Source organism: Solea senegalensis, linkage group LG1 (assembly GCF_019176455.1).
Source record: "Solea senegalensis isolate Sse05_10M linkage group LG1, IFAPA_SoseM_1, whole genome shotgun sequence".
Taxonomy (NCBI): Eukaryota; Metazoa; Chordata; class Actinopteri; order Pleuronectiformes; family Soleidae; genus Solea; species Solea senegalensis.
The window spans coordinates 42682502-42708273 of record NC_058021.1 but is presented as its reverse complement, the minus strand read 5'-3'; the positions used below and the strand labels follow the sequence as shown (position 1 = coordinate 42708273).

The following is a 25772-nucleotide window of genomic DNA, read 5'->3' as shown; positions in this document are numbered from 1 at the left end:
TACCGCCCTCTCCCCAGTCAGGGTTATTAGGGGCCGGAGCCACAAGGACTGAAGGTGTGCCACCCCCTTCCACCCCTAACAACCCTCACACCCCCTTCACTGTCATTCACCAATACACTAAATAAGCAAAACATGTATAATAACGATTTGGCTTTAGAATATTATTCAAATTGTTAAGTGTTGTTATTGTTGACATAACCAAGGAGGCAGGTGTGAATAACTTTATCTTCTTTTCTGTACTATAGAGGATTCAGTTTCTCTTTTGTCTAAGTATAAGGCTTTTTCCTATTTAAAAATTAACCACAATAAATAACCCAAACTGAACAGTGAACTCCTATGCCACAGCTCTTCTCTTTCAACCTGTACCTACACCACACAGACATTAGTTGCCAGAGGGAAATTAACTCTTTCAACACTAAATCAAACATTAACCATGAAGCCTGTGGACTGTCAGCCATTCAAACAGATGGGACTGACAGGTTTACATTAACACACACACACACTCACCCTGAGGCACTGCACTGCCGACATGGAATTTAGTGTGTTGACTGTGGAGAGAACGTCACTTCCCCCCAAATCCAGTGCGGGAAGACACAATGCTCTTGGGATTCGGGGGCAGGGGGTAAGCACAGGGGGGAGGCAGGGGTGGAGGTTTGCACTCTCCCTCCAGCTCTCTTTAAAGAGATTTGTTGTCTTGGGTTTCCATGAGGGCTGCGTGTGTGATGACAGTACTTCTCCATGCCAGATGTGACCTATGCCATCAGGGTGTGCTGTCCACGAAAGCAAAACGTACCCTGTGTTAGGCCCCACCCAACACACACATGCACACACCTTGGAAGTGTTTTCACAGGTGTGTGCTCAGAGTAAAAGTGCCCACATCACGGTGACACAACAAACAGGGTTTCTGTGTGAACGACGGTGTCTTTTTTTCGTGTAAAGGAGAACAAGGGAGGCCTCCCACCAGCAGTCAGTCATTCTGCTGCGTTACAGCGAGGAGATGAAGATGAGCTCCTCTGTGCTGTGTAAATGGCACTATCTCTGCCTCTGCGCCCACTTCAATGGGCCCTCAGCCACGCAGCCTTGATGTGGCTCAGAGCAAACTGCTGCACTGTTAAAGGAAAACATATGTCGTGTGTGCATGCTTATACTTAAAACCGTTGGATGTTTCCAAAAACACTCCAGGGTTTCAAATTAAGTCGGACGATAAGCAGAACGACCACATTTCGATGGTCTCGGTTTCCCAAACTGTTCAGGCTGTTTGTCTTTGCTGCTTCTTATTATCATGGTTTATTTATTTATTTTTTTAAATTCATCATTTCATTAACATCTGTATCTGCAAGCAAAGAGAAACAATACTATAAATATTCCTGAATCTCTCATAAATCCCTTCCCTCTATCTCTGTCCCTCACACCATCACACTGCTTCCTGGCTCTTGCCAGACTTCAGCCAGTGGAGCGAGGCTGCCAATTTGCAGGCTATAAAATAAATAGCCCATGCTAATTAAGATGGTTGGATGGGACTGAGGAGTGGAGGGGGTTAGACAGTGATGTGGAAGTGGCCACAGAGAGCCTCAAAACAACCTGTTCTCTTCCAATTAGACACTTTGCAGGGTTACTGCTCATGAAAGCCAAGGCTGCCAATGCCAGCATGCTGCAATGTGTGAGAGAGTGTATTTACATAGTTTACAGCTTAAATGGGTAAAACGGCATATGTAAACACTGGCATATGATCCCTGATTTGAGTCTCTCTTTGCATAGGTTTGCTTTTTGTGTAAATATTTATCTTACATGTGACCTTTGCTTGTGGTAATCCTGGGATGAAAGGAATTATTAGTTCCTAAGGTTGACCTCCAGTGATTTCCACGCCTTTAATCACACTGATAAACACTCGCCTTTTTTTTTCTTTTCTTTTTTTGCATTGCCCTTCATTGGCATTCACAAACGTGAGCCTCCTGTTCCTCTATTTGTTATCAGACCATCTGTGTATCATTAACGTTACATGTGTTAGCCAACACAATGTTTTCCCAACTAATGCGCTGCTTGTTGATAAGCTGTGCTAATAAACTAGCTTCGTATCTCTCTTTCTGCCTGGTACTCTCTCTCTCTCTCTCTCTCCCCATCTCCCTTTCTGTCTTCAACAAACAGAGTTGTTAATTAATCTCAGAGTGTTGCTCTTGGCATGGCAGCAGAGTAAATTCAAAGCTTTATGATGGTCTGGATCAACTAAAGAAACTAGATTTAGTCCACACTGATTTCCCTTTGATTCCATCAAAAATAATAATAATAATGATAATGGTAATAATAATGGTGGTAATAATAATAACAACAACAATAATAATAATAAATCCCAAATTCTCATCTAGCTATGACTCTCTTGTCCTGACTGTCCATCTTCTATCCCCACTTACGTCCTCCTCATTTAGTGTGTTCTGCATCTTCTGCCATATCGCTACTGGGCCCTAACATGCCTCATTTACAATCATCTCAGGCTAATTGATGAAATGAGAAATACTGAGCTGGAATGAGGAAGAATGCAGTAGATTTAACTGGCCTATGAAGGGGAATGAGGCAGTGCTGATGAGTTTGCGTATGTCGGGGTGGAGCGTCGCTTTGATCTCTTAAATGGACCCACACTACACCAGCTGCCCCACCGCGATGGTGACACGCACGAGCTTAAACACACACGTTCACACACACAAAGGCTCAAACACACACACACACTCTAGACCAGATAAAAAGAAGAGGAGGGACCTCACAGGGCCATCCATCTTGTCTCTGAGGTCACAGGGGCCATTTCATAGAGAGCTGCTGAGGTTAATTAATGAAACCGGAGTCCGTAGCACCTGTCTGCTAGTCGCTCTCCAGATATGTGGTGTCCTCCTCCTGCTTCGTTTAATCCAAACAAAGGAAGGCAGCCAAACAATAAGGGCACACACCCTCATGTTGTGCTGTGCTCTGATAAGATAGACTTCTCCTGAGGAAATTGTTACTTTATCATACACGATTCCTAAGGTTAAATGAGCCATAATCTTATTTTAGGATGAACACTGAAGGGAGGAACCTCAAATTGACCGGATAACGAGATACATGAAAAATCCCTACAAAACGCTAAATAGACTATTAGCTTGGTTCAGGCCAACAGAAGAAACACAGCAGCAATGGCTACAATGTAATCCTTTGGAACAACTGTGATATGCTACATTATGTCCAATTAAAATGCTTGGGTTTTTTTGACAACAAAATGCTCAAATTGTTTTTATATGATTGGTTCTGTGGGTGCTAATCAATCATGATTACACATTTATTGTCATAGAGGACAGGTTAAAGAATTTCACATCATTTTGAATAGAATATTCCATCACAACAATGATGGCAGAGTAAGACTCATATCCCACCCATGTCTATTTAACATCCAAAACTGGAAAGGTGTCTGTCAATCTTGTTGTTGCACTGCTGCACAACCACGCAGTTGAGGTTCATGACAGTGACGCTGACTTGCAACTTCTTGTTCAAGCACTGTGCTGGGTAATCTAATGCATAAAGTAGAAGCATAAGGCATTTTCAAACATTATTTTGGTGCAATGTTGTTGATCGTATCAAGAGTTTTGTCTGTCTGATTCCACAAACATCGTGTTTGTATCCCAGCAAACCATTAAATGTGAACATATAACTCTCTCCCCATTAATTTAAATAGGAGCCTGGTCGTGTTTAGCTGCCTGTAGGTGTTACCAAGGTGGCTGCCAAGAGGCAAAACTGTCCACGAAGGAAAACCAATAAGCACTTATAAACACAAGAACCACAACCAGTCATTAGTTATAACGGCGAGTTCATGCTCTGTCCCGTGCTCGTCCTGTCTTGCCATCTGATGACAAACCAAACACTCCATTCAACATTTGTTGAATCAAAGCAAATGATGCCCTTGTTTATTGTGCTATAATTCACATGGGATGCAAACTGCTACAATCATGGAACATATGGGAGTATGATTCATGGGCTCTGAATAGAGCATATTGCCTGCCATATTGTGAGGGTATAATCTGATGCACTGGTGCTTTGACTAAATCACAAACAAACCATGAAATTAGACCGAGAGGCTCATTCTTGCCCCATTATGAGAATTTATATTGTAATCCTGCTATGTTAGTATGACGATGGATTCAGTTTAAGAGAAATCACGCTGGAATGGATTTTGATTTTAATAAAATATTAATGGTATAGCAGGCAGGATTTTTGGGAGGTTATTGAAATGTTATTGGTTATTTAAATGCCATAAAACAAGCGTGATTACCTTCAGCCATTTATCACATCTGAAACTAGTGTATCTGTTCATTTTTACGATGAGAGGAGCTCAGGATATCCTACACTTTCAATCCCAAAGTGTGAGTATCTGCCTACTGCAGCTTTAATGTTTTGCCAATTATGACGTCTGCATTGAATTTCATACAGCTGAAAAACAGAAGGGTTATGAATCTTCAAGTACAAAGAGCACAAGCCTCCTCTGTTCCATGGCGCCATTGTTGTCACGTGTTATACAGCTGGGCTAAAGCGAAGCCGCAGCTGTGTCAGGCCACCCACCTGTCTTGAAGATCTCATATCGGATGGAGAAACCTGCTCCATGGGTCTCGTAGTCGGACACAAACTTGATGAAGAGCTGGTTTCCCGAAGACACGACCGGGGAGGGGGCAATCTTCCCGCAGTACTTCCCCACCAGCTGACCGCTCTCATCCACGCCATCTCGCACCTCCACGTAGTCATATCTGAAGAGGAAGAGGTGCAGCGTCAGTCACACTGTGGTGTTAAAACTCATTTTGTTCACTTTGTCTGGTTTGTCGAATCACATTGACGTCTTATTGGATCTAATTGCACGAGTGGCAAATTAGGATACAAGCACAAACATACTCACACTCTCTCACACACACATAAATACATTCATACACTGAGGAGCACAAACACACAGAGCCACACAACACATTGTGCAGGTAATGTAGTGGAAATAAAACACCATGTACTAATGAGGTCTCAGGTTAAAACTCGGAGAACAGGTGGGCAGGCATTGATTTCATTACATTGACCTGGCACATGTACGCGCGCGCGCACACACACACACACACACAAACTGCTCCCGGCAGTGCTGGGGTCAGGTTTATGTAACGCCTTTAACTAGTGAACTTAACCTGAACAGTCATATATGCTGTTTAACCTTGTGAGAACACTGACACAACAGTCACAACATGTGTGTGACTGCTTTGTACAAGACTATGGGATGTTGATGGAATCAAATGTGATTCATTTTTTTTGGCCTTTGGCTTTGGAGGGGCGGCATACCGAGTCAGACAGAGCACGTGGTAAAGCGCTTAAACACACATACACGTTCAAACATTGCGTTGAAATGGAATTTCAGACCCACGGCTGTTAAATGGAGCAGCCGCTTAATTGAGTCGTTGCAGAGTTTTGGAGCAGGAGAGGGAAATGGCTTTTGAAATAGGACTGGGAACTGGAGCCATGATGCAGGCGCGCACACACACACACACACAGTATGCAGTAATATGGAATCTGGAATCATAAAAAATAATAATAAAAAAAGGGAGTGAGGGTGGTCGTCTCGTTGTCACTGTATATGTTTTCAGGCAGTTTTTAAAAGTTAACATTACATGCTCGAGTTAGTTTTACTCCAGTGCCTCTGTGTGTGTGTGTGTGTGTGTGTGTGTACTCTTGCACAAAGATTCAGATGACTTTTCCGTGCTGTGTTTTGACTGTGAGTGACGAGGCAAGCTCCCTTCTAAAAGCAGATTTAGGTTCAGGTTTCCACAGTTCCTAATTGCCTGGAACGTCTGTTCACGCCAGCTTTTCAGCTATGCGGGCTACTTATTGAACATTTTCCTGCTCAAAATCTAACGCTGCCCTGATCCTCCGTCTTCATCAGACACCAACTGAAAAAAACAAACAAAACACGACTATTCACACACTTACATTAAGTGAACAAATTGATTTTAAGGTATGTAAAGTAAAATAGGCAACAGGTGAGCGAGTACATTCAATCACACACATACACACATGCTGCCTCTGTTACACAGAAAGTATGTGCCCTCTGGGCAAAGGGGCCTATTTTCACAGTTTTACCTTGATTGCCAAATTACTGTCAAAACATCAGGCCTCCTTAGCAATTTTGAACCCACTTAATTCATGGGATTTTGCACAAAAAGGCGATTTACACTTTGAATGATAGCTCAGGGTGGGCTCCCCAGGTGGGGCCTCACATGTATCCACACGCGCAGTCTTAACCTTTCTCTATGAAAGTGGTTTCAGTCACCTGCTGTTTATGAAAACAAAAAATTGCCACAGCCAGTCAAGACCTTGTGGCGGAACGGTAGCATATCTGAATCACGTCAGGGTCAGTGGTTTGATTCCCAGCTGCACTAATCTACATGCTGATGTATCCCTGGGCAAGCAGGTATCAAAATGTGGGTGAATGGTAAACCAGCTTAGTTCATCAAGACTAGAAAAGTGTTTTATAAATACAGACTATTTTATATTTAATGATAGCAAACCACATGTAAGATGCAGTGGATAGATTACTACACAATGAAATACAGCTTTCAACATGCATCGGGTGTCTGTGTCTCAGGTTAAAAGGTATTGTATTGAAATTTGGAAAAAATAAATAAATCTGAAGCACTTTCAGTGAGCCTTGATATGAAGTTTATTTCGTCCACTCCATGAAAAGGGTTAAGGTTCATTACAGAATTAACCACAAACTAGCGTGAAATATTCACTTGTCTCCACTTGAGTGGAATCACTTTTAAGTCCAGCTCGTTTCTGTTGTTTTCTCTGAAATCCCCTGCTCGGATTGTTTTGTTGTTGGCTTACTTCTCTTCGCTTTGACTTCAGAAGCTTTGGCTTCCACAAGCACCACTTTGTTTCAGCTACTTTATCAGCTATAGCTTGGTAACAAAAAAAATACTAGTTTCACACAGTGTTTACAGTGTTATCCGCCCCTGCTTTGCACTAAACAGCCAGGGAATTACTCATTATTTACTTTAAAAGGCATCATGTTTCTGCTGTAGTGATGTAATTGTCATTCTTGCAGTGAAGTCCTGTGATTTCAAATTGAAATGAGTTTATTTTTTTGTTAGTGGAATAAAAAACAGACGCTGCAGTTTCATTGTTCTGTTTTTCAGACCTTAGATTGTTTTAAGTTTTAAGCCAATAAAAAAAAAATCCATTACACAAATATTGAAAACATTTCATGTCTTCAATTTCTCATTCCTGAAGCATGAGTCATGTCAGGTAACTGATAAAGTAAGGCTCCATCTTGCTTTAAAACCATCACAGGGTAAATATTCAACAGAGGCGTCACAGAATAAATAAGAACTGAAAATAATGTCAGAAAGGTCACAATTAAACATGCTGCCCAAATAATTCAGCCCCATATAGAGGTATAAGAATACTGTAAAAAGATGTAGCAAGGGCTTTCAGATTGCAACCCCTCTCCTCTCCATCGACTCACAGCTCACAGCTCACAACAGAGAGCATCAATCTTTCTGTGGGTCTGCTCTGCTCTATCAGCAGACTTATAATTCACCTCAGAATCTCTGTCTCTGCAGCTCTCTGACTCCTCCCCTGCAACTGTCAAAAGCTGAGCTCTGCCTAAAAAATTGATGTTGAGATGCATCACCGAGACGGAGAGGGAGAGCAGAGCAAGCTGAAGAACACATCTGAAGAAGCTGAACGGGATTGTGTGAACATATGCGTGATATGTGTGCATACAAGTGTGCGTACATGCACAGCATTATGGATATTGCATGCAAGTGTGGCATAAAATCATGCAAGCATGTGAATCGAAGCCAATCAGCTAATGCTTTCATTGTGTCTTTCCTCACAGACTCATTGTTCACCATCCAAAGAGAGAAATCATCTCATTGCTGCCTCCATGTCAACTCATCACACCCCCAGAAAAGCTGTTCATTGCCCATTATCAGCATGCGTGGCCCCCGTGAAGGCGACACAGTGGGAGACAGGATGCAGATGGAAGAGGGGAAAATGCCTTGGGGTTCCTAGCTGTGTTCTAAGAAAGAAGAAACACCCAAAATGTCTCCATTTGTGTCTAAATGACTAGCGTGTCAGCCACAAGTCCGCCAGTTCTGCACCAGTGGGTCCACACACTTGATCCAAGCCCTTATCATCTGGAAGACATTATGGGAAACGCTTGGCATGGCAGTTTGACGCCTACGAAGGACTCTCCTGTTGCCAGTTGTGCTAAATGTAGCTGTAATCCTTTCCTCTAAACACCTGCGGGGACTTGTCCGTAGGGTTTGCAGTCAGAGGAAAGTTAACAATCTCTCTATCTAACTTCATACAAGAAGAACATGGACGACTTTAAAAGGAGCAGGGTGGTTCCACTTCTCCGGTCGTTTGCCTCTTAACTCTCGCATTGTCAAGTTCCTTTTCTCAGGGGCTCGTGTGTACGAGTTTTTTTATTAATGTTTTATTACTAGTGCTGTTGTGTTTCTTATTCCTCATGACAGTACAATCCAGTTAAGCCATGAACCTATTTATCCGTCTTGTCTGCTTTGGGTCTGGGTGGGCCTGACAGCAAACCTAAACACACACGCACACACACACACACAGTTTTACACACACATACAGGGAGCAGCTTACCACAGTGCTAATAGTGAAAACAGTTTGTCAATCCTGTGGGGAAATTAAGGGGTAAAAAAAAGGGAGATGGGTTTGGGGGTGGTTGAGGCATGGCAGCAGCGGGGGGGTGAATGTAATTCTCGACGACCTTCGCTTCACCGATTCAAATGTACTAGCTCGCCTTCTTTCTTCAGGCACAGAAAGAAAGCAATCCGCTAGTGTCAAACGAGAACATTAGCCCTCTTTGCAAAGCCAAAGAGAAGGCGACAAACCGCTGCTCTAACAATATAACAGTTCTGTTGCCCGAAGCTTTCCCATGGAAATAATCTGTCCTCCCTCTATAAATGTCTGTTTGATATAGCTCTACAAAAGCAATACAATCTGAGGCAATGGAATAACGATATGACAGACTGTATAAGCCTCAAACAGTTGGTTAGATTTCTTAATCAGCTCATTTATAAGCTCAGGCATTCTGTGGAAACCCCCAGAACAAAAGCTCTTTCTCTGCTATTACTCTCTTTCAGCATTCAGCTGTACACAGAACAAATGCCTGCCGTGTTTCTCCAGCATTTCACTTTTTTTTTTTTTTTCTGCGGCTCTCACAGTTCGGTTTAATATTTCTATTGCTCGACAACATGTCATCGAGAGCATGTCATAACATCTCTGGGTAACACAGGTGAGGCCTGAACAACATTATGAGGCCCACGGAGGCTTGAGCAGGAAAAAAAAGACCTCGTTGTCAGCTGTCAGGAAACTGCGGCCGCTGACTTCACGTGTAAATGAGTCTCGCTTAACAAACTGTCATTGGGGCGCCGGCAAAACATCATTAACGTTTGTACAATGGGGCCCGAGACAAGACTTACTCTTTCCGAGCCTAGAGGCGACATATCACTGCAATAAAATGTACTCTGTTCTCCACTTTCTTCCTCCTGTACTGCTTCCCCTTCTTGCATGTGACATTCATTAACCCGAGCTACAATAACAAGTTCCCTCTTCCCTCGAAGCCAGTCCGGTTGTAATGACCCAAACACCTGATTGCCCTTAAAGACAAAGAAGGAAAAAAAAATAGTAAAGGGCAGTAAAACGAGTCCACATTTTAATGTTCTCAGCTAGAAACATTATCTATAATAGTCGTAGCCTGACTTAAGATTTTTATTGAGTGAAAAGACCTCACCATTAAACCAGATCCTTGACCGTGAGGTATGAAAAAAATAATTTTAAATCTTTTTTTTAAGCTGCAGTGATGTGTCTCTACTTATTGAATCCAAACAAAAAAAAATATTGCAGGAGCTGAAAGCCACAGAACGTGCCAACCCACCAAGCAGAATAAACCACTAACCAATCAGGGCTGACAGGTTCAGAAGTGGTTCCTTTTCGGTGCAGGGAGAACGGTGCGATTGCTTTGCTCGCCATCTCCCTGCCACATGGATGGAAGTTAAAAAGGATGGATGAAACGGTGTGGAATACCCGGCCAGACGGCCCAGCTGTGCCCGTTGAATGTGCCTCTTTGGGTGTCACCCCCGTGCGGTAAAAGTCGGCTCCATCATATTTTTAGATGTCATGGCTGGTTCTGATTTTGTGGAGGCATCGGCCACATGTTTGTGAAGCATATTCGCTTTCCTAAGTAGCAATTATCATTAGCATTGATGGATCTAACGTGCCTCCATCCATTAGCTCTCCTAATTACACTGTTGAGAGGTCTGCTGTCGCCAACAATCAAATGAATGAATTTGGCTATTTAGGCTCAATTACTGCATCCTTCTTTCCTAGCTTGTACAAAAATCCCTTATTCAGATTTATGACAGAGGGAGCATTCTTTCCTAAAGAAGCAGGATTCTCTGCAAGTTGTGACAAAAAGTCACAATAATGTGATGATATAAGTTTAATATGTCCATAATATATGGACAAATGGACTGTATTAGCTTTTTTGGTATTTAGCCATTTGTTTTCTATGGTCAAACATAAGATAATCAACACTGGTATCAGTCAGAAACACCTTTGCCTTTAAAACTGCTGACTGAACTTCTTTGATCTTTCATTCTGATGCATCCAACATTTCTGCTTCCACTTATGCTAATCCAAAGCAAAGAGAAATAGATAATATACAAATGAACTGCTCATTTAACCTAAAATGACCAATAAATGTTAGACTGCAAAGTCATGGGGCTTAGATATCGAGGCACTTGACACTAACGTACACTGCTGATGTGAAAAATTCACGGGACTATAGCAGAATTTAAAAAATGCATATAGCTGCATATTCTTTTTTTCCTATCATACATATTTTCATCATGAATACAAGGAGAGTAATTACACCTATGAAAACTGCTCATGGCAAAATGGAAACACACATTAACCAAGTTTTGAACTTCAGAAATGAAATTGATTATAGAATACGGCGTCATTCTCTTAGTGTGCGGATAATTATTAGGCTCTGAATGTAAGACTCTGCAAATGAAGCCACAAAACCCGAGGGCACATTTCTAAGAAACACTGTATGTAGCAATGGCCTTATTATACAGGAATTTGAACAGAGCTGTGATGCAACAGATTAGTTATACACGCTATTCTCAATAAACGTGTTAAAACAAACGCATATAACATGAACAAAAGAAAACAATTGGTATAAAAGTCAGAAAAATACAGGGAAAGAAAGAAAAGCAATACACTTAAATAGAAAAGAGACACAAAGAGGTGGAGAAGGAGAAACATTCCAGCCCATTTCTGGGGCCATTACAGCAGGGAATGGCCCCCATTTGTCCCACCTTGACATTTGCGAGTATCTTAGATTACACAGGAGAAAAGGGGGCAGGCAGATGTGAGCAAAGAGAGAGAGAGAGTCCTCCACAGGAGTCTGGTGCAGGGCTTAGATGATGCCCTGTCCTTTCAACAATCAAAAGTCAAGGGTGAAAATAACAGGGCACTGGGAGAAAGGGCGATGTGGCGTAACAGGGCTGGAGCCTATATATACACCGTCTTTCAAACACGTTGTCCTGTCCCTGCTCTTGTCACTCACTTACACTCTTTGACACCTGCAGGGGCCCAGTTGCATGCAAGCCCTACAGAGAGGGAGCACAGAGCGGCTTCAACCAAACATAACTGTTTAATGAGAAATCAAAAGACCCACAGCCCTCAGCTCAGCTCACACTATGTGAAGTTTGAAATATCATCAACATAGCACCATAGTAGATCATTTGGGAGCATAAAGCCCCACAACTCCATATGTAAACCATTGAGCACCATTCAAAGAAAACGAATACTTTATTTTAGCGAAAGCTTTAACACATCACTATGTTGCTTCTACTTTTATTTAAAAACAAAATAAAAATGAATGAGGAAAATATCAATCAACTATCACAGAGACTGACCTGACCATTCAAAGGACAGCATTGCATTGCATCAATATCTCCCAAACTCTTAATATACGGAGTTATAGTTTACCAATGACAAACTGTCATGACCCAGTGCACAACATAAATTTGTGCATAATATAACGTTTCTGACTCTTCTTACTGCCATTTCTGTAGCACCTAATGTTGTTTTGAATATTTAAACCAGTGATTTCAAAGAGACATGTGGTTGTTAAATAAAAATCTCCCTCAAAAAAACCTGATTCAGTCTCTGAAAAAGGATGCATTAGAGTAAAGCATAACAAATTGTACTTCGTTCAGGGCACTTACTATTACTGCACATCCTTTTCATGAATACATGTGTAGGATATACATAGATGTTTTATTTCAAGTGCACAGGAACCATGTGACAGGAGGAAGCATGAGGAAACATGGGGATAATTATAAACAATGTTGAGACAGTGACCTACTGAACTTTGCAGGAGACCAAGATTAGCCAAGTGAACGCTGCGAGACTTCACTTTATCTGGGCTGATTAGAAAAATAAAAATAACCACAACAATATGCCGTATTGCCTCCACACACACAGGCAGTCATCTATCGGTTTCTGATGCTGTGCGTTAGCAGTTAGCCGCATTCCCCGTCACTGAATGGGCTTAGTGTGTGTGTGTGTGTGTGTGTGTGAGGAGCATGCTGCATTCACAGAAGAGAGAGGAGCAGCGGAGGAGAGCTGAAGAGGAAGGGAAGTTAAGGCGCAGAGTTGAAGAAGAGGTCAACTAGAGGTGAAGCTTTGGGTGCCATTCAAAACTCTCTCTCTCCCTTTCCTCTCTACAATGGCCAGGAAGTAAGACAGACTGACTGCTGAGAAAGATAGAATAAGAGTTTGAAGGCAAGTAAATTGACGGATTGATAAAGGGATAAAAAACAAAAGAAAGACATTGTGCACATAGCTGATAGAGGTATAGCTGGCAGACATGTGTCAACACTGGTGATGGTTCAGTGGTGTGACACACTCTCTCTCTCGCTCTCTGTGTGAAAGATTTTTTTTTTTACACGGCTCTACAATAGAGAGGAAGCTCGAGGGCAGTGGTGGTAATAACTGCACTGGGAATTATTCAATTAAACAACCCATCTGCCCCACACACACACACACACCACCACCAGCCTCTCCTCTTTCTTCTCTTTGTCGTCTCTGCAGCCTGTGATGAGGGGTTGGGAGGGGGTTATAGAGCATTCTGGGCTGGGTGCTCAGTGACCCGGTCATCTGGCTGGACATGCAGCCTCTTGGCTGTGAGACTGAACAGGCCCTGAGAAGGTATTGTGAAAGACTGTGGATAGTCCCCACTTGGTGTATACAACATGGACAAACAGGCAGCAGCAAACGTGTGACCTTAAACCACACAATCACCTTGAGACAAGACAGGCTATTATTGGTTCTTCACAGGAAGAGGAAAAAGGATGGCGATTAAAATAAACAGGGAGGGTGTTTCTACAATGGACACGTATTTTCTCCAACAGCCAGCTGACCAGCTGTTTGTTGCCAGATTTCCTTCAACTGTGGATCAGCCCCTGGATGTGGCATCTATTGGTTAAAACCGCATCCTTCTTTTACTTCAGACTGCTGCATTGTTCTCACTGTGTACAAAGAAACTTGGATTTTCTGGTGATGCAGCACTTTGAAAGCCAAGCAGTTCATGCTGCGTGGGCCACATGCCAAGCGGTGAACCTCTTCCGCGGTGCTGCTAGTGCTTGGCAGCGCGGGGCCGATCTAAGTCCGGATGGCCAGCCAGCACTGCCTTGAAGGGCAAGGTGACTCTAACAGTAAGAGACCCCATGATCAAATATTTCTGCCAACCTGGAGGATGTCTGTCCAGTGGTATAGTTTCCCATTGCAATCTGGAGAAATCCTCCTGAGAGATTTTAGTTTGCATAGAGGAGAGGAACCACCTTGTCACTCATCCCAAGCAAGGGGCAAACAGGAAAGCCTGGGCAGGCAGCACACAAGAAAAACAGGCTCCTAACAACAAGTTCAGCACCACCACCCTGCTGTGATAATGCCACAAAATGTTGCTGTGAGCCTAAATTTACACTCCTTTTCTGCAATTACTGTCATTGAACAGAATAAATAAAGCCGTGAGAAAATAATGACAGCAAAGACGGCTGAAGTGAAAAAGAGAGACCACAACTAATGTCGTCCATTCAGTAGGGAGAGATCCAGCAACGAGAACACAAAGCAAAGGATTGTGAGAGTGCTAACTCAATCAGAGAGCAGTGGGGTACCAACCAATCAATCACTGTCTGTTTGCCACCTCGACCAAATCAGGCTGAGTTGAGTGGTGGAGAAATGCCAGCAGGCCAGGACAGCCTGCTGTGTGCAAACACAGTGCCCGAAAATGACCCCAGGGATCCAGTGCTGACACAGAAGCATCCTTGCTTTACTTCCTACCTACCTACCCTCCCACTTACACATTGCAAACAAACTTTACTTCACCCAGAGAGCCTTTAGGGAATCACATGATTGTTTGTGTACAGAACACTGTGGTTACTGAACCCCCTCTTCCACCCACCTGCTGCCCCATGTGAAACTTGTGAGCACCGGGGCGTTGGGGGGAACAAACAGGCTGTCTAGGACTGCAGTCACATCAATCAAAATCATGAGGCCCATTCAAGGTTAGACCACCGAAAGGAAACATGTCTGAACACGCTGTATTTAAGTGTCCAGAACTCTCTCATCAATTCAACTCAGGAGTCTCTACTCTTTCATTTCTCCTCTGGATGAGTGTTTGAAAGTAATTCACCGCTGACAACTGCTCTGCAGCCCCAAATATCAACAGTACAAGTTATTATTCATACATTCATTCACCCTCTGTATCACTTCTTGTTGTTTTTTCCACACAGACTCATAAACTGAGAAATCAGCATTTGATGGAAGGAAAAAAAAAAAGAAAAGAGAGGGAAAACCTGTTGCTAATTATATGATATGAGACAGAGAAGAGGGGGGATTACTTATTGCCAACTGTCCTTTGGAAACAGAAACGCATAATTGAATTACAGCCTCGGTGTTTAATGCTTTTTCATTGGCGCTGGAAGCCAAATGAGTATGAATTGTCTTACAGTTACAGTAGATGTGTGTCCAGATAGTGAGCCGAGATTACCAAAATGCTGTCCTCTAATCACGACACTCTCCATACGGCTCCCTCTCTAGCAATCTGTTTTGGATAAAAAGTAGATGAGCATAAGGCTGACATTGCTAAGCTGTGTGGGCCGCCACAAGAAACTTCCATATAGGGAGGCTTGTATTGGTTTGGGGCTGAAAAGAAAAAGACGTAAAAGGGAAAAACAAAAAAACAAAAACGTCATCAGCTGTGTGCCAGAAACAGCTTAGTGACACTCAGTCCCTGGCAAACGAGTTGCAAACTCCCACATCAAGATGAAAAACACAACTGGCAGACATGTGAGACCGTGTGATGTGTTTGTGCTGCTTCAGATATGTGACGACGCTTGAAATCCAGCAGGTTATTTATAAGCTTGTCTCTTCCCTTTCCTCTCGTCCTCTCCCTCCCCTGTTCCTCCCTTTTTGCCTGCTCCTCCACTGTGAAGTGGACCTCCCTCCTGCTGTGAGGTAAGAGTGGCTTGCCTCCCGGTTGTGGTCAGGTTGTGCATGAATCAAAGTGGTGACAGAGCAGTGGGGAGGATGGCAGATGCCACAGCCAGAAAGCTTTTCAATCAGGCTGCCCTTTCAAGCCATAGCCAAGGTGAAACACTTCAACAGCAGATGAAGAAGAAGGGGGGAAAAAAGGCCCTAGACCTGACGGTCACTCAAATGCACACACAGCCACACACACACAATGAGCACAGACCTAGTTAAATCCTGCTCATTAGTGGGTAAACCTTTATTTTTGAATGAAGACGAAGAAGAAACGGGATTAATGACAGAGAAGGTCAGCAGCTTTCTGATGCAAGATCTCTGACTACTGTCCTGTCCTCTTTGCCCTCTGGTTTAATTAAGTAGGTGAAAACGTAACATTAATAAGCACCACGGCTTTCCTTTGCTTTCACAGCTCTCTCTCACCTCATTAGCAGTTATGTTATCTGGATGGGAAACAGGACAATGTGTTGCAAATAGAAATTTTAGAGACCTGGAGGACTTCATTTCACAATTTTTCACCATGCTGACAAAACAAGATTTGGCATAATTGCGGTGACGTTCAAACAAGACATATTCAAAGTGGATTGTTCTTTGAGATGCTATAGACGAGCCACTTTTTTCAAATTCTATGTAATTTCGTGTGTAATTTGATTTCCATTGTGATGAGGCGTGGGAGTCTTTTGCTTTGGGAAATACAAGGTGCATAATTTCAGGTGCTTTTGTCAGACCCGGTAGTTAACAGAAGTGGCATTTATTATTCTGCTGTGCGGCGTCACTTTCATCTCCGTTGGCATGGATGTTTCTGTGACATACACTTTGAAAAGAGAGCTGCACATCAACAACAGAAATAAACATCCGCTAACAGCCCATAAGTATGTCCAACAATCCATGTCACTCTAAAGCCTCAGCCCCTCAGGCCCCGAGGTCACAGCACTTCCCTGCTTTAAAAGCCTGGGGCCTGTTAAAAAAAGGTTTCTCTTGCGTTCCAACCGTATTTGTTTTCCTCCATGACAACGGCTGATAAATGGTCACGCAGCCCACTTCTCCTTATTTGCCCATGGTTGCTTTGCAGGGGAGCGTGAGAGAGTAGTGAGTGGGGAGAAGGAGCTGTTTTCAGATGCAGGGAAGAATCAGTTGCTCACCAGCTGCGAAGTGCCACGGCTCTGTTTCGAGGGAATGGCTGCATGGTGTTCAGGTGGAAGGGTAACAGGGGAATTAAGAGAGAAAGTGGACTATAGGATCCTTTCCCTAGAGCCACCTCTGTCCACTCTCACTTCTTAAGAACAGGTGGCCCACTTTTTTTACCCACCGTTACCATATGAGTGAAGTTACTGGGAGTCCACATGACAAAGAAGCAGCCAACTATAGATCTAGACTAGGGTAACTATGCAGCTCCCCCTTCCCATGCTCCTGTTAGTCATCCATGCAGTGCAGGGCTGGTGAGGAATGCCAGGACATGCAGGATGTCTATTGTAGAGGGTACACAGAAGAGAATGTTTGACTTCCAAGCAACTCTGTAGGGGCTCAACAGCGGGACAGTGGAGTGGAAAGGGGTAAGGAAAAAAGAGAGCTACGTTATTAAAAAAGAGAAAAAGTGTGTGTTTTTTTCAAACTTTGAGACCCTGTTCTGACCTGGTATTACATTCATCCTCAGTGATCTGGTCACGCCCAGATTGTACTACATACAGGTCTGAAAATTCCCATTCCATCCTGAATGTATCCGAAGATGCAATCGGAATAAACATTCGGATTTGGTTCGAGAATGTGCTGCACATGGCCACATTCCTGAGGACTCAGGAATTACAGGTCACCTCCTCAGCTCCTGTCCTATCATCTGCAGTAGCTCTGTTCCATTTCTTTATAATAAACAGTGCTAATATTTTGATTTATTTGCATCCACCCCAACATTATTTCTCTTTTCTCTAATGTTACAGCAGTGCGAGTAGTGCTTTTCTCTCGGACACACACACACACACACAAATGCACACTCAGGCAGACACAAACATGTTGACAGACACATCATTGTGTCATCCAAGAAGCATTTTGATGCCAGATGTGTGAACATTCGTGCTTAACTCAGTTTGCGTGAAATTGCTGAGGATGGATGTTAACGCCAGGTATGAATGAGACCACAGTTACAAGCGCCTAAAACAGATTTTTGAAGCGTGGCCAGGCGGGAAACTTTCACTGACGTTCTGCACAATCCGCCCCACAAAAGAGTGCTTGAGAAGGCATTCCTCAAATATCTCGACTGCTTAGTACCACCCTGCCATACATATCAGAGCCTCCGTCTACTGCAGAGACTGGAATTTCTGTGAGGTCCAAAAGAATACCACCAAGACGAAGAGAAAAGCAAAGAATTGCAGGAAGGCTGAGAAAAATCAAAGGAGAATATACCTCTCCCTGTTTGTGAACCCTTCTCTCAAAACAAGCAGTGGATTGCAGTGTGCTGGAAAAGTACAGGAACTGTTTTTTGGTCTGGTCAGCAAATCCGATGCTATCAATGATGCATGATATTGTCAGGAGTGCATCAAATCTTTAGAAAGCTGGTTCACCTCTGCAAGTCAGCAGGAGAGGAGGAGGTGGAGAAAACAACCTGCAGCACAGGATGAAATGATCTTTATTTTTAAGTGACTTCAAAATTCTGGAAACTCTTCAGACTTCCACGGAGGAAAGTGGCGTGTGAACAATGGAGTGTCCCACGAATGCAATCAATTGTCCTGCAATCTACTGTCTGTGAAACCTGTCTGTCACTTGCTTGAATTTAAATCAACTGAAACGCCAATTTTTTCTTCAGTCAATAGAGCTGCCACAGCCAGATGAGCTCTAATCACAGAGTGGGGAATCAGGGAGTGGGTTCAGGAGGAGTGAGCACAGCAAAAGCATATCTATTTACTTCAGTTTTCACCTAAGCTTAGTTTTCTCATTCCACTGATTTTTTAGAGCAAATTGACTTCAAATATTTGCCTTGATGCAGGCTATGCCTTTATGTCAAACTTCACTGGCTATGAGAGTGCGGCGAGGGTGGCCCCTGAAACTCCACTCTCTGTGAAAGTCCACAGTGGTGCGTGAAAGGTAAACACGTTCTGCATTCAGAATCACAGGGCTCACTTAGTGTCCTTATCTCTGTGATGAAGTGTTTTCCTCCTCCAGCTCTCAGGATACAGGCCTCTGCACTTCCCCAAACAAAACCTGCCCAGGGTAGTGCACACGTGCAACAACACGGCCAGACTCCACTCAGCGAAGGTTGTTTTTCTTTTCAGGAGCGCCACTTTGAGTGCTTCTTGTTTGGTTTGCTGATAACGGCCATGTTGGGGAACATGTGGTGCATGTGTGTTCCATTTGCCCACTAATTAGATTGCAAGGCAGTGCACTGAAGCATGCATTGTGGCCCCCCACTCCACCGCCTGCCCCTCCACCCACTCTGCCAGTCCATCAGATAAGGAAGCCATTCGGGCCCTCATCAGTTTCCATTATGTAAGGGCAGATGTGGTGAGCGGCGCTGCGACAGAGAGTCTGATGTGTCCAAAACAAATCATACGCTGCTGTCTGCAGATGTATAAGTGACTATTCTCTTGCTCATGATCGAGTTAGCAACGACATGCCTCGTCAGCGCTTATCACAAAGACCTACAGCCTCCTGTTACATGTCGTCTTAATTTGGAATTAAGGAGGAATAAAGGAAAATTGGTGAAGACATGCAAGGTGGAATGTATTCCTAAGGTTCCATGAAAACCGCGCCATAAAAAATGAAACACCGCGCCAAGTTAAAAATAGAAAAAAAAAAGCTGTAGGTCAGGATGGCCCCGTTTTCCTGGGCGATCTCTAAGTGGTTTGTGTGAATCACAGACTTACTTAAGTTTCAGAGCCTGGACCATTTGTTAGCGCCGCAAGTTGAGGTCACTGTTGTCATTACATGTAGGCTGTGTCTGCTCCAAATGTAATTAATATGCAAATATGTCAGGAAAAAAAACATGGGGAGAGAGGAAGAGATACAAACACATAGAAGCACATGACCCAAACTTCATTTGCTAACAAATTTATGAACAACTAATTAACTGGCAATCTGCAATCTGGCTGGGAAATGATAGAGCAGAGCTAATATAATATAATAAATGACATATCGATGGATCACTAAACAAAGCCGGCCCTTCTTTCAGCATGGAGAGAAAAAAAACTGCCTTCCTTGAGCCTGCGGGGGAAAATCTTTTTTACTGTGTGTGTATTTAGACACAGGAAATCCATTCCTGACTAATTTGATTAGCACAAGCATTGTTACAGCAACCCCCCTCCATCCTCACATCCCTTCCTCTTTTTCTGTTTCTTGGTCAGTTAATGTTCCCTCTGGTGCTGATACTGGACCCAGAACAAGTGTCAAGGAGCAGTCTGCCGTACCCCATCTGTCATAAATCTGTGACAATGAGTGAAGAAAGCCTTAAGTGGAACTGAAATCTTGACAAAAAATAATTGTTGCAAACATATAAAGGGGCAGTTCACGGCACACAAAAGAAGCGCGAGGTCCCGGTTTTTGGGTGGAAAGGGGGATACAGTAACAAGATCCAGCAAAGCCCTGTACTCTCCCAAGCCCTGCAGCGTAAACAAACAGCTGAGACAGGAGCAGGGCAAAGGCACCGGCACACACACACACACACACAATCACTGACACACAGACAAGCAATCGGAACGAGGCAGTCTGCCCAAGCAAGGCTCACCTCGGGGCACCCAAAAGGACACGTGGGCTCATCACATTACTGTCGGTCTCCAATTTCACTGGCTTAAACTATCTATCTGACAACAGGTTAGCTGCTTAGCCTCTTGCTGGACGTCACACTTTGTGACTTACAGGTCAAATAAGGCCAGGAAAAAAACAATCTAAATGAAAAACATCATTTTGCCCTTTTTGGAGTCAATTAAAATTCAAAAAAAGTGCAAGAGAAGGCAAATCCTTTTACTTGTTTCCAACACCAGCATTAACAGAATGAATGCTGGATTCAAATATGATGACAGTTGTTCTTTCATGTTCCCAATTCTTCGAGTAACAGGATTGTATGGCTTATTATGACGCGCTTCTCTTTCTCACAGCATAAAAAGCAGCTACGGTTAATGAATGGCCACTGGTGACTTTCTGGCCACATACTCTGCACAACGCCTTCTGCTGAAGTGCTGTATAATCCAGATCAATATTTTGCCCCAGTGACTTCACCCTACAATGAAGAAAAAATGACTATATTCCAAAACCAAATGGCAGGGGTGAGACATTCCTGCTGCCCTATGTAGTGCCATGTCTGTATTACATTAATACAAATTCAGAGAGGCAGCAGACACTAGATGGCGCAGTTTCATGTGCAATACGCACGGAAGAAAGGAAGGCACGAGAGTCACACACACGCAGAGACACACACACAAAGGCAATTCTACTCATAGGTTCATGAAACAAGCACACAACGCTAGTACATAACACATATACAGGGAGTATTAGTGTGAACAGCCTGTGTTTGGATTATGTTATTCAGCAGAGCCTCTTCTGATGTAATAATTCCACAATGGCCAAATAGGTGCTTTTAAAGTTTGCAGCATTTGTATTTGCACAGAGTAAAATAATTTAATGTTAACGATTTCCATCGGAGGTTTAAAACTATAAAATGAACTCCAAAAAAAACGAGAAAAAAAAACACATCTGCTTTGCATATACAAGACTAATTTGGGTTGCTCTTACTTGCACTCCCGGTCCTCCAGATCAAAATGTGGATTGAAGTTGATGAGGATCCGCTGGTGAGGGCCAGGCGCCGATATCACCCATGTGCATCTCTGAGAGGGGGGATACGACATGGGGTATCCGGGCGACGTGAGATAGCTGGCAGCTGAGATTCTGATGTTGCCTCCACATTTATCTGCAGGGCAGAATGAGGAGAATAACATTTCTACACAATAATACAGACTGAAGTGTCTCGTTCAAGTATATCCATGACGTTATCGATTTATCTGAATATGTTATTAAGTTGTCTGAATCATACAAACTTTTTGGCTCTAACAGAATGTACATGGCAGTTGTACATATGAAGTAAACATCTATCCATTTTAAAATGATGTTGTACATGTACCAGTATCACAGCATGTATTGGTTATTCTGAGGTATAATTTTCTTTTAAATAAAGACTTATAGAATGCTGTACTGTACATGGTAAACCCACGAGACAAACTTGAGTCTTCATCTATATAAGAACATGTCAATGTACCCCAATGTATTCTGAATTATTTAGCAACGTAATATTTGAGTATACTATAAATGGTAAACCAGTGAGGTAAAACTATACAATTATTTAATTTAATGCTGTGGCACTTATTTAAAGGTCCATGCATTATAAGGGAGAACAAGCTGCTTTTTGTTGTACATTTCTATGCCGATATACATATTATGATCGACCGAAAAAAAAAAAGAAAAGTTTTGTTTTGCTGAAGTTCGTTTAAAGCTCAACACTAAACAGCTTGTTTCATCATCAAAAAGGAATAATCCTTTGTTTTTAGAGGCCCCGCTGCTGTTGTTGCTCACTATGATCTTCACGTGCGCTTCTATTCATCATGGTACTGTAAAGAATATCCAGCATCTGCCGCTCAAACGTATAACCTGCTTTAACGGAGTAAAATGAGCGCAAAGCTGAAACGAAATTGGTGCTGGGAGAATATAAATTGACAGGGGAAGTCGATGATTTGGCGTTATGTGCGCAAGCCTATCATTAATACTGAGAACAGTAAACCATTAATCAAATCGATGAATAAACTTTGATTTAACAAAGGTCTCATAAGAGACCGTGCATGTATTTGGCAAATAAAACTATTTAAAATGAGTGCTATTGCAGGAGTTAATAAATGTCTTAAAAATAAACTATCATCCAACTTAACATTCATTAAAAACAATAAAAAAACAATAGAAAAAAAACACTGTTGAGGCCACATTGTTGAGCAGGTAGCGACATGACTATCAGTTCCCAGAAATAACATAAAGTAGGATTTTCTTTTAAGCGGTGGGAAAATGGGCAGGTGAGCGACTTGCGCGTTTGCCAAAAGATCAGTGTGGACCGGGAAAGGCTAATCTTTTAGAAAAATATTGGGATTAGTAGCCTTGCATGTGTACATAAAGGCTTTACTTAAATAGATATCAGATGTCACACTTACCGTTTTTGAAAGCCTTGACCACCAAGAGGATTCCCATGAACAGGATAAAGACTAATCCACAATGCATCCTTGTTTAATCGCCAGAAAAAGTAAAATTACGGACATAAAACAATTCTCAAAACAAACTCCTCCAAAAGGTTTCAAGACAATTATTATTTCGTTGTCCTCTTAATTCGAGAAATAAAGTGTGAGTGTCTCTTTGAGTGAAGCTGGTGGTGATCTGAGTGCGGGCTCAGGTCGCTGGCATCCTGTCATTCAGCTCCTGTTTGCTCTCGCATGTGCCGGCTGCGCTTCTCTCTCCAGCGCCGACAGTGCCATATCCTCTCCAAAGACGCCAAAAGCGCACGAAGAAACGGGTAATTATGCGTCCTTAGTCCGTCAAATGATGCCCGGGCTGGGTGTAATCCTTGGCTGCGGAGGTGAAAGAAACAGACGGAGGGGTGAGCAGGTTATGCGTTGCTTTGCGCACAGGGCATTCCCGACTCTATCTCAACCGCTGTCGATACGAACAGGACTATAAAGGCTATAAAGCCGCGGATACACCCCTTCCCAAAAAACGGTGGCCACTGTACTTCTATAGGCTCAGAGTGAGGACTGGGGCAGGTTTGTGATTGGCTTGATTACAAGTAGCGAACCTATGTGGTCAAAGACCGGTGTCTTTATGAGTAAGCGGAGCTGCACACTGAGTCACAGAGCAGCAGCCCGATAAGTGACATGACTCTGTCTCCCCTTCCTCCTCTTTCTCTCTCCTTTACTCACTCACTCTCTCTCTCGCTCTATACATTTCCCTCCCTCCTTCATTACCTCCCTCCCTCCCTATATATGTCTGCTTACAAAAAGGGAGCTGTGCGTAAATGGAACTTTCTAAGAGGATATTTTTCCAAAATCCGGACTCCCCCCATACAATATAAACTATTTAGTGAAGATTTGCCTAACTTTTTAACATTTCTAAGTCTTGATCATAAGGAATAATGTCAGGTTATTTCCTCTCATCGACTGATTGACATTAAATGTGACGAACTCAAAGAAGTTCCGTCCCATACCACACTCATTCGATTGCTTGAATAGAAAAAAAAAATAGATCCATCTGTGCTCACTTTTTAGGTTCAGTATTTTTCATGGACCCTAAATAATAGAACAATTAAACCCGTTCCCTTTTACCCCTGCCTGCCGTGTATTTTATGCTCCAGCAGCTTTCCACATGCGCCCTCTGTTACAGCCTACTCCACAGCAGTGACACCATTAAAGTGGCATTCTGAAATTTAGGGAAAATCAATTTAGGCGTAAATTACAGTAACCCCGTGTCGTTTACTTCAGGCTGCTCTTATTGGGTCACATGCAAAAAAAAAAAAGCAGGATGGTGGGATTGTATTCAACAACCTCAGTCAGCACATGCAGTCCTTTCCACCGCAAAAACGTGTGTGATGCATGGCACTGAAAATTCACTTTTAATACGAATGCTTTTATAGCTTTTTTATATTGTCTACCTAAAATATACACGCCCTTAAACTAGTGGATCATGTCAAGAAAATGCGTAAAATCGAAGCTATAAGTGGTTTAATGGAAAGATAATAAAACAAATCTACTGTAACTGCAGTGTGTTTTAACACAGTGAACATGTCAATCAGCTTTATACGTAAGTCATATAAAAACAGCTGCATTCACCTGCGCCTTGAGGACTCGCAAAGCCGCAGGCATCCAGCCTTCCTCTCTCCACTTTCAACATGCGTGGAGGAGAATGTGATCCGATATCCTTACTCGGATTCAGTTAAAAATGTCACAGAAGTCTTCTCCAGGTCCACACTAAAGTTAGTAAGTTATTCCTCTTCCCACGAAACCTTCGGAATCACTTCAAGCCGACCCTGGATCGCTATACCGCGCAATGACGCACAGCCAAGCCGCGAGTCACGCTCTCCTCTCCGCGTACAGATTTGTCTCCTCCCCGCTGATTTCTCCGGGTCTCCTTCTGGTTTCGCTCGCTCCCATTCAGCGCACACACGACAGAGCCCCGTTCAGTGGGTAATATGATAGAGAGTCCTTTAAAAATGCCACAGGAAAGGGAGGGAATTCGTAGTGTAGAAAAAAAAGAAAAGTCCGCTCAGATCTCGTGGCAAGTTCGCCACACTGTCTGTCTCTGTCTGTCTGTCTGCGTGCGCCACCGCGCTCTGCTCCTCTACTGATGCACAGGCAGAGGGTTTGAGTCCCTGCCAGCCCCTCACGCCCCTTTACGAGGGATGAGTACAAGGATGCGCGCGAGTGTGTGCGTGCATGTGAGTGAGTGAGCGGAGTGGAGGAGGGTGTCTCCGCAATCAAGATGCCGATTTCACCCAGCTGTTTACCAGCCTGCAGCCTTATAACTGGACCCGTCAGAGAAATAAAGTGACATTAGACATATAATGCAACACCAGGATGAAGAGCATCTGCGCTGGTGAGACACAACTTATTCATTCTCACACTGCCCTTATTTACATCTACTTGTGTGGACCTAAAGGAAACAGCACACAAGCCAACCTGTATCTTTAAACAGGAAATTGTAGGTTTATTATAAAAAAAAAACATCATACACAAATGAAATAGTCCACTCAGAGACAGAGATCTCACACATGCCAAGTCTACAGACTATATGGACTGATGTACTGTTATCTGGGAGCATTCAGGGGCCTGAGGGGACTCACTGACTGCACAGAGTTGTTTCCATGAACAAAGAAGCTGGTGAATGAGCAATGTCTGTCATCCGTCTCCATCTGAACACCAAAAATACACGCAGACGCAATAATGACAGCAAAGGTCATCCTTTCCTTGATCTGAAAGCCGTTACAGTACTGTAGGCATTAGTGCATAAACCTGGGGAGAATACATACATAATGAATCTAATGTAAAGTTTTGTTGGCCTTAATTAACTCTTGGACTGAAGGACGAACTATGAAGTCCCCAAAGTTTCAATAATGCTTTCAGAACCCGTAT

The 25772-nt window shown here is 43.1% G+C and overlaps 1 protein-coding gene across 1 annotated transcript in view; it reads right to left on the bottom strand.

The window, feature by feature from the left end:
• The window catches only part of LOC122768345 (neuropilin-1a-like), a 34353-nt gene extending 9367 nt beyond the window's left edge, over positions 1-24986 (bottom strand). Inside the window, exons 1-4 of the mRNA XM_044024280.1 lie at positions 24474-24986; positions 22809-23219; positions 21352-21526; positions 4576-4757 (exon numbers count right to left, since the gene is read on the bottom strand). Coding sequence (XP_043880215.1) covers positions 4576-4757; positions 21352-21526; positions 22809-22875 — 424 coding nt within the window. The 5' untranslated portion in view covers positions 22876-23219; positions 24474-24986. The remainder of the gene's footprint in view (positions 1-4575; positions 4758-21351; positions 21527-22808; positions 23220-24473) is intronic.
• Between the last annotated feature and the right edge of the window lie 786 nt (positions 24987-25772).